Source organism: Pleurodeles waltl, chromosome 2_1 (assembly GCF_031143425.1).
Source record: "Pleurodeles waltl isolate 20211129_DDA chromosome 2_1, aPleWal1.hap1.20221129, whole genome shotgun sequence".
NCBI lineage: Eukaryota > Metazoa > Chordata > Amphibia > Caudata > Salamandridae > Pleurodeles > Pleurodeles waltl.
This window is the reverse complement of record NC_090438.1, coordinates 387526933-387547647: the sequence shown is the minus strand read 5'-3', so window position 1 is coordinate 387547647 and position 20715 is coordinate 387526933. Positions and strand designations below refer to the sequence as shown.

Sequence of the window (20715 nt, the reverse complement as noted above, 5' to 3'; positions counted from 1 at the left end):
AATTCCAGCTGTGCAGTCTCTTGGTGGCCGCTCGAAAGGTGGCCTGGTTACACTAATTCGCCTCTCTAAGATAGTGGGTGCTTTTCAAATTAACTGCAATCACCAAGGTATATTGCTGGTATGGGTAATTTTCTCCAATATCTTTAATATTTTGTTGGTAAACTTCTATAACGCTGTGTGGGATGTGGGGTGCCAAATTGGGGCCCTGTTCTCCGTTCTTCAGGTTCTGAAACACAGAATGGAGGAGGTGGGGCTAGAATTCTGTGCTATTGTCTCTGGAGGTTTTAATGCTAAGTTGGGAAGGCTCAGTACTGTGGTTAATCCCTTTATCTGTGACTGCGAGGATTACTTAGTGGATGGTCTGCAGGACTCCAGAGGCAGGGTTCTAATTAAGGAACTCAGGAAGATGGGCCTTCTGAATTTTTGTGATATAGAAGCCGTAGGCACTCATCAACTCCCAACCTATGTGGGAAGAGGATCTGGATCCACTATTGACTATATTTTTGTGTCTCCACCTATGAAAGACCTGGTGATTGGGGGTGAGGTGCTAGGGGTGTGTCTCAGTGATCATAATCCCCTTATAGTGTCCTTTAAACTCCCTGGGGCCCTACGTAAATTAGGACGAGGTAGGCCTGTAGCAGTTGAGATAAAGGACCAGGGTAGGCGGCTTGGGTGGAAGCAAGTGGATTCCCAAAAAGATGTAGGAAGGGTGGTGGGGGAAAATGTACATTTATTTATGGACACACTCTTGACAGTGGCTCCTAATCCTAAAACTGTTATGGATGCAATAACAGTAGTAAATGCAGCAGTGAGAGACTGCCTTTTTTCAGTAGGCAGCCACCCCAGTAAACGTAAATGTGGTTGGTATGACAAGACCTGCTATGTTGCAAAGGCAAACCTGAAGATGGCCACTAAGAAACATCCTAGAGATTGGGTCCTCATAAGAGAAGCTAGAATGAAGTATAAAAGGGCCCTGAGGGACAGCAAGATAAAACATAATGATAAAGCCTGGGAAGAGTTAGAGCGTGCCATAGCTCTGAAGGATCCTGGCTTGTTCTGGAAGGTGGTAAATAGAGGTTCCTTTGGAACAGAAACATCTGAGGGCCTTGGCTGTAACATCGCCCCGGAGGCTTGGGTAATTCACTTTTGTAGAATGTTTGAGGGTACTCCCCTAAGAAATAACTGGGAGAACGAGTATGATATGGCTCCCAACCTAGCAATTAGGTTTTCGCTCCAGGAGGTCATGGATGCGATACAGAGTAGTGCGAGTAACAAAGCTCCGGGCCCGGATTCGATCCCTATGGACTTGTATAAAGCTAACCCCCAGTTATGGGCACCTATTCTCTTAAATGTCCTCAATGCAGCAGTTACTGTGGGTATTCCTGCCTCTTGGAGACTGGCATGTATTGTCCCAGTGTTTAAAAAGGGCGACTGAAATGATCCTAAGTCTTATCGCCCTATTTCTCTCCTGTACTCTTCTGTGAAGATTCTGGGACAGATTATTTTAAGGCGTCTGGAATTTTAAGCCGGGACCAGTATGGATTTAGGGAAGGCCTCGATACGCGAGAACAATGTCTCAACCTACTGATGATGATCAGCAAATACACGCAGGCCAGGAGAGGTACGCTCTATCTTGCTTTTATGGACCTTAGTTGTGCCTTTGATAAGGTGAACCGGTCTATTTTATGGGAGAGGTTAAATCAGCTAGGGTTGCATCCTAATATTGTAGAGCTGCTCCGATATCTCCATTCTGGGACGGTTGCAAATGTGAGGGTGGGGCCTAATGGGGAATGCTCAGAGGCTTTTAAGCTTTCAAGGGGTGTGCGCCAGGGGTGTGTTCTGGCTCCTACTTTGTTCCTTTTATATACAAATGGATTGTCTGATTTTCTGATGGAACATTGTAGGGATGTCCAGAAGGTGAATGGTACTGATATCCCTGTGCTGACGTACGCGGATGACGCGGTCCTCATGGCCCGCACTATGAATGGTCTCCGGGAAATAGTTAGAGCTTATGCCTCCTTTATGTCAGCTTTGGGTTTAGAGGTCAATTTTAAGAAATCACATTTTATGTTTTGTGGAAGACCCTTGAGCAGGGTGGGGGAGCTAAGGGTGGTGGATCAAATTATTAGTAGGGTCCATGAGTTTCCATACTTAGGGGTTATTTTTGATGAGAAATGATCTTGGAAACCCTGTATTGCCAGAAGAGATGCGCTTTTTCATGCAACAGTTGGTGCGACTTTTGACTTTGCTGTAAGGGTGGGTAGTAAACCTATCAAGCCTTTGCTTGAAATCTATAGGCGGAAATGCCTCCCTGTCCTGCTGTATGGTGCGGCACTTTGGGGGTATAGGGACACCCGAGCCCTTACGGTGGAAGAAAATCAGTTCTGTAGAAGGCTATTGGGAGTTGGACAAAATATCCCTGGTTTTTGCCTTCATCTGGAACTGGAGCTTGAGTTTGTGCAGGACACTATCCAGTTGCCTCCCCTTCTGCTATGGATCTCAAATTGGAGTAACGAACATGCCACTCTTAATAGGGATATCTTAAGGGATTGTTTGTCTTGCGACAATGTAAAGAATATTCCCTGGCTGATGCACATAAGGAAGATGGCTCATGATTTGGGGCGGCCTGAATTGTTTGACCATCCTGAGGTCCTGACTAGTTGTGATAAGAAATGGGTTAAGGATAATTTTCTGAGAATCCAGGAGACCAGGAGGGAGTGGGAGGCCTTAGGGAAAAAATCGATCAGGGATTTCATCATGCTAAAGATGTGGGAAGGTCCTGAGCGCTATCTCTTAGAGATAAAGGATGTGAGGGAAAGGTCTCTTATAACCTGATTCCGTTTGGGGATCATCAGAAGTAATCTGTGTTTCCCGCTAGGTCAGTATGGAGAAAAATGTATTAGACCCTGCCCCTGTGATGGGGTGTCCCAACAGACCTTGTACCATTTTACATTGTATTGTGTTTTTTATTCACCGTTTAGAACTCGATTTTTATTACCTCTCCTAAGGCCCAAGGGTTTCGTGCAATATCGTCCTGCTTTTATGTGGTTGCAAATGGCCTCATATGTATTGGTGTGGAAGGGCCTGGGATCATTCCTGAAGGGAGCTATTGGCGTAATAATGTACAGTTTTTAGAATGAAGTTTTCTATTTTATTGTTTTCTATGAATGAGGTTTTATATGTTTATATTCTTGATGGGTGTTTTTATTATATATGGTTTTACTGCTATATTAACAAATGTATTGGTGATTATTTGTTGTAATGGATGAATTCTTTCATACCGAATAAAAATAAAATAAAAAAAAAGGCACCCTAAACAAACAAATTGAGGAAGCTAATTGGGGTGATATTTCTGTGATGAACTATGATGTTCTCAACAGTACTGTAGATCAATATGAAGAGGACGTTTTTCAGAGAAAAAATAGGAAATCCAGACGTGACTTAACCGACTACCAACTAGGAAGAATATAAACCTTTGGCAAACAATATGACAATATTATAGCATCCAACTCAACTACAGAAATACCCAGTTGCTCCGAGACACAACCTTCCTCAGAGATAGAATCACCGGGAGAAACAAACAAACACCAATCCAGCAAACCAACAGTAAATTTTTACGAAAAAGTCAGATGACATTGTCTTTGTACGGCACAAGACAGTCGCACAAAACCACCAAGTATCACAACACAAGAACCAAAAACACTAGGTATACAGACAAGAGCACGCAGCAAGAAAGCAAGACACAGAGAATAAACAAAGAACTAATTGTTAATTTATCTGATATAACTTTATCGTCACCCCAACTTGACATCTTGAACAGGGGTCTTTCTTTTTGCCCTACTCACCATTGGGATTTAGTGCAAACCAAAATAGACCTATTGAAATTCACTCGCAAACTCAAACTCAAATCTTTCTTTTCTACTGTACAAGCCAAATCCAACCTGTCTCAACAACAACAGATTTCCACTGATTTTACAGTCCAAGACCTGGAGACAATACGATTACTTACAAATCTCTCAAATACTGGGGAACAAGATCAGTCACTCACCAAAATAGCCCAAGAACTTAACATCGATATGACATCTCAACAAGCTTTTGACCTTCCAATCAAATCAACTTTCACTCCTATATTACCAGCAGGCTATTCTATAGACTTGTTTTGCACAGCTATGATGGAGGACCTTGACCAGCAATACCGCAAATATACTAAAAAACAATACTATCACCTTTCCAATACTAATCTTGTAGAAAGAAAAGCAATTCAAGAACTACAAAAGAACAACTCCTTTCTCATAAAGGAAGCAGATAAGGGAGGCAACATTGTCATTCTTAACAAAAGGGATTACCTACAAGAAATTTACAGACAAATCGATGACACTACCTGCTATAAAATGGCTGTTTCTTCTTGTCATTTTCAGAACAACTTCTATGCTTGGAATCATTAATCTCACTTGAATAAAATATCAGAAACTGGTGAATCATCACCTGTTTATAATTCAAATTTTATTTCACCTCTAAAAATGATTTAAGTGGGTTCTCAACTTTTGTGTCTTTTTCTTTGGGGTAAACTGGTCCAAACCCCCACTTGACTACTCACTGTTCAAATCTATAAAATGTGGGCAACTGATACAGGAAGGGAGAATTGGACCTTGGCAAGTTAGCACATACTTTTCACATATACCACCTCAACAATCGTGTTTTATTAATACTGTAGTAAACGTGTTTGGAACAAGCACTGTCTTCACTTACAGCCAAGGACAAGAAATGGTGTCATTCAAAAATGTTTTACGATCTGGAAGACAATCTTTTCTTTCACACTAATCTATCTTGAATCCACTGTGGCTGACTCAGGCCTTTGTCTATTCTGTTACTGAGATTTCCACCATCATTTCTACTTATTACTTTCTATCACCATCTTTTCAGAAAAAAATCCCATTTATGGTTTTCCTATGCCTTTCCCCCACAATTCATAACTCGTAACCTTTTAATCTCTACTAGAACACATTGATCTGCTATAGAGAATGAATGAAAGTAAAATATTTAAATCTTAATTTCACATCTGCGCTTTCCTATTTGTTTTTCAATTAACATAGTATTACACCATCCCGGTGCACTGCGTCAGTTCTGCCATATTAAATCCTTTGACCATGAGTCCTATAAGGTTCCACATTATGCTATGATGTAGCACTGATTCACATAATGTAGGACGATTTATGATGCAAAAATGGCTCTTCAGTTGTCTGCTTGAATCATCACATCAGCTGATTGTTTCTGTGTCGATTTTGGTCTCTTTAGTTGCTGAATTTATGGATTTTGAGGAAGGACCTGAAATAGCCGATCACATTCCACTCAAAGACAATACCCATCATGAAGTGCATTCACAAGACCAAGTCAAGTCAGGGAGCAAGCGCCACGGACGTAGCCTTACTGAGGAAGACTTGCCGGTGAATGATTATGTAAGTCATTTAAAGATACATTTTTAGCTTTCTCTTGCTGGTATGGCTATACCCACAGTATGTTCATGTGGCATATGTCTTGTGTGTGGATGCATGTGATGTTAGTTATTTGTTGGCACAATTTCTCATTCAACAGATGCAATAAAAACAAGCTTAAACATGAATAAAAAGCAGGCAAATGAGAGGAAACAGCCTTTACAATGCAGGTATTACATTACAATGCTTTTACCACGCATCCATTACCACACAATGCCTTTTATCATATGTCGCCTTTACAATGTGAGCCTTTACCACAAATACACCTTTACAACACATGCCTTTACTTCACAAAGTAAGTATATATGGGGATATATATACATATGTATGATATATATATATATATATTCACTGAAAAAAACAAAGGTTAGAGGGATGTTATAGTTAGGTTCTGAATTTACATGCACAAAACCATATAAATTCAGCTGTTTTAGTAAGAGTTGGAGTTATTTCAAGTAAATATAACTCATGCTCTAAGATTACTATAATTAGCCCCCTCATTAATAATTTTATTCCAAATGTTGCAGTGAAAACGTCAATGATGCCATAGACGATGCCATGAGTGATGTCATTTATTGGGTAATTAGCTGTGCATGGCAAGGGCACCCCCTCCCCAAAACTACTAAATTGGGCACTAGGGCTGAAAAGAGCATGAGGAGTGGGGCTGTGTGGCCACCCTCCTCTGACAATAGGCCATTGAGTCTAGGGGGTTGGGTGCCTGGGGCCGAATATGGCTCGGGAAGGAAGTCACATTCCCCCCTTGGCATATTGATTTAATGGGCCCCGGGGATGGTGTCCTCGGGGCTGAAAACGGCTCAAGTAGTCAGGGCGTGTGGCCCCATCCCCTTATAAATACATTGGCTCCTGGGATGAATGGGCTCCCTGGGGCTGAATAAGGCCCATGGAGGGGGCCATACTCCCCCTCCCATAAATAAATAAATTGGGCCCTAAAGGGATGGAATCCCAAGGGACAAACACAGTTCAGGCAGGGCCGCTCGGACCCTCAGGGCCCCACTATCTCCCTAGGCAACATATTAAAATAAATAGGGTGAGCCCTGCAGACTCTTCCAGGCCTTGGGGACCACCACCTCCCCAGGGCTATAGTTTAAAAATATTCAGGGGCTGTGTAGACCTCCCTGGGTCCTGGGGGCCACCACCTCCCTGGGGCTAAATTTTTGCATTATACGGGGAGCTGTGCAGACATCCTTTGGACCTGCAGACCATCACCTCCCTAGGGCTAAATGAAAAAAAAAAGATGTGGGACCATGCCAACCCCCTGGGCCCCAGGAACTGCCACCTTTCTGTGGCTACAATAACATTTACCAAAGGGGGTCTTTGAGGAACCTCCAGCTCCTTTACCCACCACCTCCCATGCGCCAAATATATTCTTTGAAGGGAGGGGGCATGCAGTCCCCCTCTGGTGCCATGTATGGCCCTGGGGGGGTGCCCCCCAGGGCAAGCTCCTGCTACCTTGTATATTGCCCACCTTCAGGAGATAGCTGTTTGCTTTTGCTTGGTGGGAGCTGTAATATACATCTTCACTTATCTTATATACTTACCTTGTGTTGTAAAAGCATGCATGGTAAAAGTATATGCATGGTAAAGGCTTGCGTTGTACAGGCAATGCATGGTAAAGACCTTGTGTGCTAATGAAGGCATGATAAAGGTATGCGTTGTAAATGCATGCATTGTTAAGTCATACATCCACAAACGAGAGTGACAGGACGGCACGCTCCAAGCCCCTGTATGTTTTTGGTAAGTCCACAATATGCCCTTTGCAACCAGAAGCATAATGAAAAGTATAGCATGTCATAATACATTGAGCAACTCACCCTTCTTTCTCTCTGGTTTAGCAGTGTGTACACACTGGTGTTTAAATCCATAAACACCTGTGCCCTCTCAAATATTTGACACAGAAGCAGCTGTGCATGCTGTCACCTAAACACCTCTCTTATAGACAGAAGTGAGTCACATACACCAGAACTAGAAATCCTCCCTTTGGAGTACTTTGAATCTGACAACGGAGGTTTGAGGCATAAGCTCAGCCTCCTGCAGGTATGACCAAATGTTAATGAAGGGCTTCAAGCTAGTGCTTAATTTTTGAAGTGTTTGGTGGGGCTCGGAGTCAGCTCTTATTTCTTATTTTCATATTTCAGTACTTGGGTAACGTTTTAATAGCTCAATATACATTAAACAAGTATTATCAGTGGGCCAAACCCATTTTTGCAATTGTGGGTGGCCTGGAATAGTCAAATTGTTACATTTGTATCAGTGTGATGATTAGTATTCTTGGTGCTGGAATTTGGCAGCACCAGCACAGACAGTGGGTGGTGCAAGCTGTTATGGCCACCTGAGAACATCTGGGGTCCTGACACATATTTTCTTGCAAATTAAGCACAGTTTTGGACCCATCTATAGCATACCAAACCCTCCATTGTACACATAAATACATATTAAAATCACCTCAGAATTCCATGCTCCTAAAAGTGCCTCCATGCAATACCATTATAATGTAGTAGTTTGTGGTGTGTTATTTCATATGTACTACACTGAACCCTGCAATCTCTGTAAAAAGTGTCTAGAATGCGCAAATACAGTTTAATTATTACATCTGTAGATTAAAAAGGAAACTAGCATGTCACCTTTTCAGATCTTTGTCCCTGACATAACAATTCAATAGCAGAAAAGAGATGTTCATGGCAGCATGTTTATTTTTACACAAAAGCGGGAGTCTGTTTGCAAGTTACAACATATTATGAACTCTAGCATTTTTTTTTTTAAGTGACTTACTTTTAACTGCATAAAACATGTTTTGCAACAAACTACTAGCTGCATATTGGTGTATATAATGTCACACTACACCATATTTGCATAGCACCTTTCACATGAAGGAGCAAAAAAACAGGAATTTAAACTTTTTATGGAAGAGTAATGTGTGACCATGTCCTATAAGGACTATAAAAAACTCTGTGCTGCGCATAAAAGGAATATTGCAATAAATCTCAAAGTTCCATGACCTTCTAAAGGAACTCCTCCTTGTTTGGTGAATTGCAATATCCTTATAATTATAATGTACGGCAGATGTTTAAAACCATAACATTTAAATGCTGATAGAGTTTTTTCACTCTTTTGTAGCTCAACTGCAAATTCCAAAATATGCTTAGTTTATTGTTAAGTGCCTTGCATAATTGCCTGCTACTTTCTTACTAACCTTTTAGAAACAGTGATGTTTGCTTCTTGCCATGTAATACTGCTGCACTATTGGATGTGACCAGATTTGATACTGTGATGCCGCTATAGAGCTGTGTATATTGTTTTTTTGGATAGTGTTTTCATAAACTGCAGTTGAGCCCTTTTGTGACACTGAGTCCTCATAGTTTAAAGTTGCCTGCTACTAGTCAACTGTGACGTAAAAGAACGTGAATCTTCCTTGTCTTAATGCAAGCCTGCTACTCCCTCGTTACCCCTGTCTGTGACCACAAACTTATGCACATCGATTGCCATTGCCATTCTAATTCTCAGTTCCTATTGTATGGGGCTTGGAACCCGTTGTTGCGATTAGGCTACATAAATACACATATTTAAATACATTATTAAAATGCTACCCCAAGACGCTCTGTCCATAGATTCTAATGTGTCTACTGTGCAGCGAGAACATGGACATCATTTTTTCATCACAGATTCTTTTTAAACTGAAAGTAACACCACCTTCGAACGATGGTGATTCACTCAGTCTCAAATAGCATCAGATGATAAATACCTCTGCAGATGAGCTACTATATTTAATCGCTTTATTTCTGTTATGCCACATGTCTCAGAAAGGGTTTCCATTGGGTGGGAGGCTGAGGTGGGGAGAAGAGACCGAGTTGTCAGGTGACGTGGAAGGGAGGCAGAAGGTTGGTGAGAAACTCACAGCTTCTTCTGATTATATCGCTTTGGGAGAGGCTAGGAAAAAGGCTGTTATCTGAAAGACAAGTTGATAAAAATACGAGATACAGAGGAAGAAATGAACAGATGTAACAATGGGTGAACACCGGAATTGCTGAATTTTCTTAGAAAAGATGGAAATATTTACAGAAATTATGCAAAATTACACATATATTGTGTGAAACATACCTTTGAGTCTTGACGGCTTTAAGTGTTGGGGGGTGGGTCTTAGAATTAGCAGTAAATAAACAAGCATTTGCAATGCAACGGGTCTCGCGTTTGCACGAGTTAGTGCTATTCATGTTTTAAACTCCTAACTGGAATTGTCTTGTCACATAAACTGAAAACTTAAACAGTTTCACATGAGCGAGCCCACGGCCACCATGAAGTGTGACTGAGTCACACAAAAGGAAATAGAAGATTGCTCACAGTGAATCGTTACGGAAAACATGGAGCGTCGTATGTTTTCAGTAGTTGGCCAGTCCGCTCCAGGCGGGCTAAACACCAGAAAAGGCATGATGTATGCATGCCTTTCACAAATGAAATGAAGCAAAATTTAAAAGGCATGCCCACAAACCAACCAAACTGATGGGTGTGTATAAAAGCCCATAGAGAGATTAAACCAGGGACAGAGCGCTTTGCGCTCAACCCTAAAAACGACATTGAAACAGGTGTCCATCGGCCACTATATTCAACACCCTCAACTTTACTGGCAAAAAAGCTTATCAACGTCTTGAGACTGACCTTTAAGATAGTCCATGTTCGTGGTGCAATCCATTTTTACATTTAACACTTTATTTCATCTTGCAATCCCTAAAAGTATCTGCTTTTGTCAAGATATTGCTTTTCTGTAATGTTACTTAATGCCGATTATAACTCTTCTGTAGTCCTGACCTGAGTCCTTGGGTGAGTTCAGGTTTAGGGTTGTTTATGACAGTGCATGACTGAGAGCTCTGAGGCTGAAGGCAGTGTGAGGGTCTCACTGTGCCTGTCAGTTGATTATTAAGGTATTTAGACTGCATGTACATCCTTGCCGTCTCTACAGAGCGCACAGAGCAATGGTGACATATGTGCCAGTTATAGAAACAGTGAGATATGCCGAAGGAGGACTTCAGAATGATGTGTACAGAAAAAGAGCATAAATATCTAAGAGAATGAGAGACTGAAAGTGGTGTGAAGCAGAGAATGGGGGTGATTGACACACTTTAGAGGCCACTATTACTTGCACAGACCCTAGTAATCTTTATTTTATAGTTTTAGAATCAAAACTTTTCTAAGTCGAATTATTCACCAAAAAATCTATATAGTTATGCATTTGTATGATATAGCTAAAAAGCAATAGCAAAATATTACAGGTTCATATGTCTCGTTTTAGGTGTATGTATATGCTGGTTGTTATGTCACATCTAGATGTAATAGCAGAAAACTCACAGAGAGGCACCCAGACAATGCTCAGGTGGCACACTGTGAGAAGAAGGGGATTTTAGTCTACATATTTTAAGCTACTCCTTCTGTTTCAAAGTTTATGCCTTATGTAAGCCACACCCCTTTTAGAGACCCCCCCACACCTATGTCTTCCCCCACAAAACCCTGGCGTCTCTGGTGTGACAATGTTGAGATTGTTCCTGTGTTAAAAAATTCCTGACTAAAGGAAAACATGCTTCCTGCAGGACATTTTCTGCTCGAACCTGCCTCACTAGAGACTTTCTGTTCCTAATGATCTCTCTCTCTCTCTAAACATTTTGACCCTGATTTATTCCAAAGTGCCGCAGCACGGTGCTGCACCAAAAATAGCAGCGCCGCGCTTCACCACTTTCGAAACACAGGGATGCACTGTATTTACAGGAATATGGTGCACTCCTGCGTTTACCCCTGCGCTGGTGCTGAATTAAGCTGCCTGCGCTAACGCAGGTATCTTTGCGCCATAGTGCAAGGGTGTTTACCTTGAGGGGATAGAGTGTTTATGTGCAGGAAGGTATCCCTTTCTGCACATAAAAATCATTCCAAAATGACACTTTGGTACTTTTATGTGTGCTGCATTTTGCCAAATCACCATTATAGATTGTTTATGTGCAAGAAAGGACACTTTCCTGAACATAAACAATTATCCATAGCATTTTGCTTCTTTTATGTGTGCTGCAGAATGCAGTACATATAGAGAAGGCAAAAAACGAGGAAGAATAAAAGCATTCCTCCTTGTTTTGATATGCTAACATCACCCCTCGTAAATCTGGGGCAGCGTCAAAAAGTAATGGGTGTTGCAGTGGAACGCCCACTGCAACACCCATTGCACGCCCCTCTGATGCTGGAAACTACATCGGAGGAGCCCATATTTACAAGGAGGCGTAACTCCACAAAAGGTGGGGTTGCACCTCCTTGTAAATATGGAGCAGTGGTTAGTGCCACCGGAGCATCACGAAAAGTGATGCTCCGGTGGTGCTAGGGGCTCTTAAATCTGCCCCTTGGTGCTTCAGCAGTCACCTGCACCAACCTGCAAAGCTTCCAAAATGTTGTGCAGTTCCGGTAGTGTCAAAATTGGAAAAAAACAAATAAATATTGATTGGAAATTTTACAATGCTTTATCTTGAAAGTGCTCAGTCTATCTTGTATTTTCAAACGTTACCTCATACTGAATAGGGCTGCAGCATTGTAGCTTTCCTGACAGCTTCGGCTAGCAGTCACCTTTAGCTGGAGGGCCTCTATATTTTTTACTCACTATATGGCATTGTAATGTATTGTAATATATAACTGAACTCCTCGTTACAGCCAGGCGAGCTGTAATCTGATAAAAAAGTTGGGCCCAGCTGCTTATCGCAGACTCTTTCTCCAAATCAATGCGGAGGCTTTAGAAGTTGTTGTAGCAGATCAGAACACCTTTTGATTTTAAACATCTATGGGACTACTAAAAGGCCGGTCCGCGTCTTTCAGCTCCGATAATTAGGAGCGGAGCCTGATTTTAACAAACACCGACAAAGCGTACACATGATTAACATTAAAAAGACCAACACTTTTCAAAAAACACGTTTCATGTGGACGGTAGCAATGGTTAAAAGGGCCGTCACCGCAAACTATGAGCAGAATAAAACATTAGTTAAAAAAAAAAACGAGTAATGAAAATCTGTCTCCTTGATCCCCCTTCGCCTCGACACAGTAGAAAAGGTAGTGGGAGCAAAAAACAGATGGGGTATCAAAATTCATCATATTTCACACATTCTAATATTTCTGCAGTTTGGTTGTAGTCGTGCCAGATAAAGTATTTATAGGAGACAACGCCTCTGGTGGAAGTCACGCTGCACAGGATGACAGTCCAATGCCACTTCCCAATTCTAACAGTGTGCTAAAGTTTTTAGCATATGATCTTAATTTGTTCATCCTATACCTACGTCCAGGAAAGAAGTTCTGATCTAATGCATCTCTTTGCAGGATTTTTACAACACCCAGAAACCGATGTGGTTAATTTTGATTTACAGAACTACACTATGCTATACGTAGAATTAAATTTACTTTGTTTTGCAATAAAAATGTATGAATAATATTTACAATAGATCAAGGCCATTTATTCACAAGTTGGCAATTTGAGCACTAGAAGAGCATGTTAAACCTCATTAAATGAAACTAACAATCTGCACAACCACAGGCAAAGCCGTTAGGTCTGGCTGCTGATATTTTGGCTTTTCCAATGTTTATTTTGTTAGTGGGTAGTGGCCCGGTAGCTGTCGGGCCCCTGCTCCCCTGTGAAAAATGTGGGGTCCTTGCCTCAGTGAAATAAGCGCGGTCTGTGCCAGTCGTGGCTCGTGGCATGGAAAAGGGGTGGGGTGTAGCAGCATGGCTTTGCACATGGAGGGGGAGGGGGTAACGACAAATGCAAAAAATTAATTTAAAAAATACGGACTTTACTCGCCGCCTCCCCCGCGCCACTCCTCGGTTCTCCTGACAGCAGGCACAGGCTCCAAGCCTGCCCTGCGGCCAATCCTAATGCTGCTTTCACGCTGCTGGCGGCATTAGGATTGGTCGGAGCACCCTCACTTGGTGCTTTAAGCCAGACTGGGAGCCTCTGGAGAGAGCTCAGTGCGCATGTGTGTTTGGCCGCCCGAGACAGCCGGCCAAACACACATGCGCTCTGAGGGGAGCTCTGTGCACTCACCCTCCATGCTCGTCAAGCCAATTGCCCTTCCCCTTTAAAAATAAAAAGATAATAAATATTGTTTATTATCATTTTATTTTTAAACTTTTGCAGCTGCTGTTGTGGGGGGGGTTAGGGGTGCTGGTCTGTGCTAGTCCAAAAGTATTTTGGATTTCATCGATTGTCTTGAAATACTACCCTCAAACAATAGGGAAAGACTTGATTTAAAGTGTATTTTGAGCCGTTTTACTCTTAAATGTTCCACTATCAATTAGGAAAAAGGAAAACTCGACACTCAGAGCTGCCGACTTTGGAGCTGCGGAAGCAGGTTCACGTTCTGGTGTCGGCTCAACATCCTGTGATTCAGGGCAAATTACTTAATCACCTTGTGTAATGTAAAAAAAAAAAAATGCATTGATTTAAAGAGAAAGCCTTGCCTGTTTGGCACCATAGTAAACCCTCTCTTTCAAGCTATTCTATTGTCAGTTGTGTCAACTTTGGGACCGGCCTACCTAGCTAAAATTTGCTGCGTAAAGGATGTACTTGGCGATCATGTATCAGGCATGCTAATTTAGTTTCCTGCTTTCTACACCTCCATAAATTCCTCAATCTCAGAAATGTCTTTTTCAAGATTATGGGGTTCATTATGAACACGGCGGGAATCCCCACCGTGTTCATGCTGGTGGTCTTATCACAGACCGCCAGCCTGCTTGAGACCCCGCCGGCCGAATAATAAACATTCTGCTGGACCCTGCCGGCCCAGCATAATGCTGGGCCGGGACATTGCCGACGGCTCCACTTAGAGCCGTCGTCAATGCCGAAGTGCGGCAGGTGCAGCAGCGCCCGTCGCGCAGATCACTGCCCGTAAATCGGGCAGTGACCTGCGTGACGGGGCACTGCACAGGGGCCCCTGCACTGCCCATGCCGAGTGCATGGGCAGTGCAGGGGCCCCCTTGGGGGCCCCAGAGCACCCCTTCTGCCAGCCTTTCCCTGACAGGTGAACCTGCCAGGGAATGGCTGGTGGAACACAGGTTCTTTATCTGCAGGGCAGCGCTGCTTGCAGTGCTGCCCTGTCGGATGAAGAATTCCACCATCATCATGCTGCTTGTCGGCGGTAGTCAGGAGGTGGTGGAAGGTCGCCTGTGGCGGTCCCCACTGCCTTCATTATGTGGCGGTCGAGACTGCCATGCCGGTGGCGGCAAATTCCACTACCACTGGCATGGCGGTCTCGACCGCCAAGTTCATAATGAGGGCCTATATTTTGAATTCATAGTGGGATCAAGCTGAGTATATCGTTATACAACCAATTCCATACAGCTAGAGCAACACAGGCACCACCTCCAGAACTCCAGCGATAGTCAGAGTGTCAAATCAAAAGAGTTCCATTAGGCTGCTGGTCATTTTACTCTATCGTGGAGGGAACTTCTTCAGAGGAGGTAAGAGTGACAGCTAGGCCTTCAAGCGATGTTGAAAGTGCAAACCTGTTGGCACAGTGGTTATAATATTAGCCCCAGCAGTCCCCGCAATGCAGGGGGGCCCTCTCAGCACAGCTGGCACTGTGCACCGTTATCAGGCCCCTGGCCTGAGAGCTCCTGACAGGGAGGGTGCTCCATCCATCTACTTTGGAGGGGGGGCCTTCTTAAGTTTTGTTATGCCACTGTGTTGGCACTTTAGTTTCTGCTGAAGACAGAGCCTCAAAATATTGCAATGCTTTGGAAAAAACACAACTAATGCCCCTCACACACTGGAATTTTCAACAGGTGTGCATGTGTGGAGGAGGGATGTGTCATTTGTGAGCGATTTCTGTCTATGACTTAATTGTCAAGATAACTGTTTCTGACAGGGCAGATACCAGTAGGAATGGTGTTAGCTGGAAAAAAACCTAAAATTATACAGCTGGCCTGATGCTATTTCCACTGCCATCCGGTCCTTGTTAAAAAGCTGCAAAAATTCACTTCCCCACTTTCAGGAATTAAGTTAATAATTTCGGAGCACTTAATAAATCCACTCGGGTTAGGGCAAAGCACAGTTCTGAAAAAATATCTGCTCACCCCTGGCACTCCGCAGGCAAGTGCATGTTAAGTTCAAACACTACCAACAGCTTTATAGCAAAGAGCACAACACAATGAAATTCCCAAACAACATTTTATGCTTAAAGGAAAATAAGCAAAAAGACACCAAGACAAATTCAGTTGAGGTATGCATTTTTGAAATTTTAGAGCAAAAAGCACCAAGAAAAAGTAATGCACCAATAAAAGTCACTATGCGTGGTTTTAGACCAACTGCAATGAAGCAAAGGCTGGATACTGCAAGCAGGAATCCCGGTCAAAGGGCCTGATTCACAAAGGTGAAGGTACACTTTTGTGTAAGTTTACATTTATTTTGGAATTTCCAAGCCGGGGCAGAGAACTCTGCACATAAAAAGACATGACATGCCTATATTTTTATGTGCAGAGTTCTCCACCTCGACTGAGGAGAATCTGCAGTCCTAAACTATTAAATCGATTTTTGTGAATTTCAAAACAAACATAAACTTACACAAAATGTACCTTTGTGAATCAGGCCAGAGTGTTGCCTCCCAAAGTAGAGCCTGATAGAGATTGTCGGATGGGATATTCTGTCATATCCCATTCAAAGTATTACAAATGCATTGGATACCATTGCATTTATAATAATGCAGATGGGATTTCCGTCACTCTTGCATCAGAGTATCCCCTGAGCCAAATTCAAATGCAGGCCTTTAGTTTCTGAAATGTAATTCACTCTTCCAGTGGGGCAGGGTCCATAGCTACTACTGGTGAGGATCCCTCAAACTCAGATACATTGTTGTTAAGCTCCCGCTGAAACTTCTGGTTTTAGCACTAAAAGCCACGATCAGGACAAATGATTATATAACCACCAATGTCATGTTGTGGATCAGGCAGATTTGCTTTTCACATTTTGTTTAAGCCAAATTCTCCAGCTGGGCAGGGATAGAAACTGCATTCGGGTAGGGCCCCACTGAGCCAAATACCTTTGCTGCAAGGTCAAACAGTACCAGTTTTCAGGGAGACAAAAACCTGGGCAAATCCCAGCATCTTTTCCTAATCCCCCAAGGGTGGCAAAAATGGCAAATCACAACTTTTTTCAAGTACTGAAAACGTTTATTCTTGTCAGTCCTGCGACCCCTAGCTTCTCAGAGCAGCCTTCCAGACACCAAATCTCTCTCCAGGTAGGTCTAATGCAGGGTCAAGGCCTCTGTTGTCAGCTGTGCCCATTCGGAGTCAGGAGCCATACTGCTTTTTGTGGCCCTTGGGGAGCAGTTCCACATCAGGATTTAGAAGACTTTAAGTCCTTGAGTGAGGTGTCATCCAACAGGACTTAGCAGACTTTTTCCAGCTGGGTGTTTTTTTTAGGCGGAGCCTTTCCAGGTTCACCAAATGTCTGAGAAGGTGGTGGCTGAGTTTCATCCTGTGCACTAGCCAATAATTTGAGAAATTCTGCCACCCTTTATTAACTATTTTCTCACAGTCCCCACTTCCTTTTTCAACATCTCTTCATATTACTGTACTATCACCCAGGAATCCCTATTTCAAGATGATTGAGACCAGCTGACATAGGGCAGGTTGTCTTAAAAAATCAGATCCTTAGTCACTTCGCTATTTAGATGAGTACATCTCCTATCTGACACGGCCAAATCTGAAGACTGTCTGGAAGGGCCCCTGAAATGGATAGCAGAAGCCCAACCTGGCTTTTCTAAGTCAAAAGAGGTGGAACAGCCTACTGCTCCTGTCCACTTCCCAATAGATAATCCCTGCTAAGTGGTCAGCAAGCAACACCTATTTACCCTTCCTGGGCTCAGAAGTGGGCATTTGATTCCTAAAGCAGAGTCATTAACTCTCCCAAACCAAGTATTTGTATTCCAGTTCTAGATGTGTGATGAGTGACAGAACTGGTTTAAGACAGTTATGGCTGAGGTAGCCTAAAGTACATTTTTAAAAACCTAATTTGCTCTTTCGTTATCAAAAATCTGATTTCACCACTAAATCAGATTTTAAATCTAAATAGAAAATAACTTTGAAGCATTTTTCTACCATTTCCCCCAGCACACCTAGGAAATAAAGATTGTAAACCTGTTAGGTCTGTTCAGGGAAACGACTAGCAAGGCCTTCAAAAAGCAATGACTTTTAAGTTTTATTTAGGCCCACAAGAAGTGTCACTTACGCTGGTGTGATCTTGTGTAACACAAAATACCTATGATTTTGCCATTTTCCACAAAGCGTAATTGAGAATTTGGGGCAACTGACAAAGGGTAATTTGCCCTTTGTGAGTAATTTATATTTCTAATTTACACATAATTTGTTTATTATGTATTATTAAAAGTGATGTTTCCTATTTGTATTTATTCTTAAAAGTGGAAAAATTTCGAAAAACCCTCTTGTGAATGACTCTCCATGCTGTGTTTCATGAATTCAAGGCCAACAGCTAGCAGATAGACAGCATGGTCAAAAACAGGATAAGATTTTCCTAAGTACAGGCATATGTCAACATATATTAGCATAAAGGTAATATTTACTTGTGTGTTTATTCTTGTACTATATTTGCCTGATTAATTTGCTAAAACACAACAGGCATGAAAGTATGAGAGTATGTTTGTCAGTTAAATAAGCACTCATAAATATGATTTTACAACTTAATTAACTCACAAAACATAAAATAAATATGGATAAATAGCAATAAGATGGACAACAAATAAACATGGATAAATACAGATGGTAATGCTACCCATGCCATAGAACTAGGAGCCATAGTCATATTTAAACAGTAAGCAACTATTATTCTAGATATTATTTTATATTCATATCTATTTAAATAATGTAATTTAGGTTGTTGCAGTACCAGTAGTTGGTAATGAGTGGTTCAGGACTTCAGCTCTGAGATGGAGTCATTTACTACTGTTTTGGTTCCCTAGTTGGCTGTAGAAATGTTAGAAATGCAGTTTGTGGACATCGATGGGCTTACTCTTTTGTGGATGGGTTCACCCCCTGCACCTGTCTCTAACCCTCTCTTAATCTCTCCTTATTGCTCCTAAGGTCCAACTATTTTGTAGTTAAGTATGTCTAATTTTTCAACAATACCCCTTGATCCCTCCTATATTTATGAATAAGTAGTAAACCTACATGTGTGAGGATCTTCCTACAGAAAAGATAGGCGAGGTAGATAATTATACTTGTAGGTTTGTGAATAGTGTTTTGTAGTACGTTAGTAGGACTATTGTACTACTACTAAACATACCACAAAATGCCGTTTGTGAATAGGCCCCTTAGTTTAGGTAAAAAGAATGCATGTAACTAAATGCAAGCGGCTGCTTTTCATGTCACATGACATTTTTTCTGTTTTGTAGTATGAAGTGCATCCTTATGCCAAAAATGGACACAAAGATGCACAACAAAAATTGCATTATTTTTATTAGAAAAAGCAGTGCAATGTTGTGTGCATCTTCGTGTCCATTTTTGGCATAAGGATGAGTTTCGTACTAAAAAATAGAAAAAAGTTGCATATGACATGAACAGCAGTCACTTACATTTAGATGCCAAAACTGGAATTTTGTTTGGCAGCATTTAATTTCGCTGTTTGGCCATTTCACAGTTTCTGCAAATGAAATTATGCAAACTTCACCCAAGTTTGATTTTATTTACACACTGAAGTCAATGTGCATTATGCTCTATTTTCATTTGTTAGCACCCCGCCCTGTGGGAATATAATGCACACAATAAGGGTGACATATAAATATATAAAAATACAATTTCCTACAGGGCAAAGCCACTTTTCCACAGCATTTGCCACTGCAGCTCATATAATCTGCAGGTCAATCAGAACACACTGGTGTTACTGGCAGACCTATATTTTTTAAATGTATGTGAGGGGTCTAAATACACACTGTAGCCCCCATACGACATTTAACCTTCCTTGCCATGTGTGCATAGTGGTGAAGCGTGGTCCTTTCAAGCAGCAGCCAGTTCCTCAATAGGCTGGAGAGATGGAGGCTGGTTTTAGTTCTGGTGAGGCCACTGCTGTCTCTAATCTCCACTCTGCAGCACTGGGGAGATCTTCTCCTCTCCCATCAACTATGGGACTAGTAGGCCTTCCGAATGGGACTGCAGTACTGGTAAACAGTGCTGCAGGTCCAAGGTATGTAGTGGCTGGGAGCTGGAAACAAACTACCAATGTGCTAGCAAATTAGCAAATGGGGAGCTTTTTCATTCACAATACCAATTAGTAGAACTCAGAATAAGGAGCCCTGCAGGTGGGCCTCATATTTATGCTTACTAGAGCTCTTCTCCGATAGCACATGACTGCCCCATAAGCAGGTTGATGGACAGAGCACGGCCTAGACCCTGTGCAGTCATTCACACTGTATATGAGTGATGGCTGCTTCTAATTGTGGTAAAACTGACCAAAGTTAAGTGGCAGCAACGTATACTGAAAGTCAGGAAGAAAATATCTGTCTGGTTGAGCCAGAGAAAGGGGGGCTCAGCAAATGCTAAGTAACAATTCTCGAAAGTAACAGAGAGACTGCAGGAAATTTGCCTTTCTGTGTGGTCATCCTGGATTTTTCATCTTTTACTGGGCCCTATATTTTTGCTGGCTATAGAACTCTGTTCACTTTACTCCTGCTAACCAGTAGTATGGTGTCTATTCTTCCCCTTTAAAAATGGTGCAATTGACATGTGCCTAATTGGTATATTTAACTTCCCTATAAGTCGCTAATAGAGGGTACTTTAACCGAAAGTTAAATGCTCAATACGTAATAGCCACAAATTAGGGGTGTGTTCATGCAGACCACATAGCTGTCCATTCCATATAATTTGAAAAGGGGGGTTTGTGACATGTGATTCACTGTTTAAACTTATTAACTGTGCATTCAAAATTTCAGTGCATAGCTCTCCTCCTATCATGGAGTCAGACACTCTCATAAAACATGGAGTTTTTATCTGTCAGAACTATGTGAGAGCTTTTTTTTTAGCTCGATCACTACTATGGCAATCAAAGTGTACTAGAGCACAGATGGGAAGACTCTCCTGCTGCCTCAGGAGCAGATTACACTTTTCAATTTCCTGATATCTCATATATCTCTTTCCAATTTCCTTCTTTCTAAGCCTGACCACACCTTTCTATCTCACATTTTTGCCT

General features: G+C 42.0%; 1 protein-coding gene across 1 annotated transcript in view; it reads left to right on the top strand.

Annotated features, from left to right (window-relative positions):
* TNMD (tenomodulin) overlaps nucleotides 1-20715 on the top strand; it is a 526931-nt gene that overhangs the window by 418316 nt on the left and 87900 nt on the right. The window contains exon 6 of the mRNA XM_069213032.1: nucleotides 5296-5456. Coding sequence (XP_069069133.1) covers nucleotides 5296-5456 — 161 coding nt within the window. The remainder of the gene's footprint in view (nucleotides 1-5295; nucleotides 5457-20715) is intronic.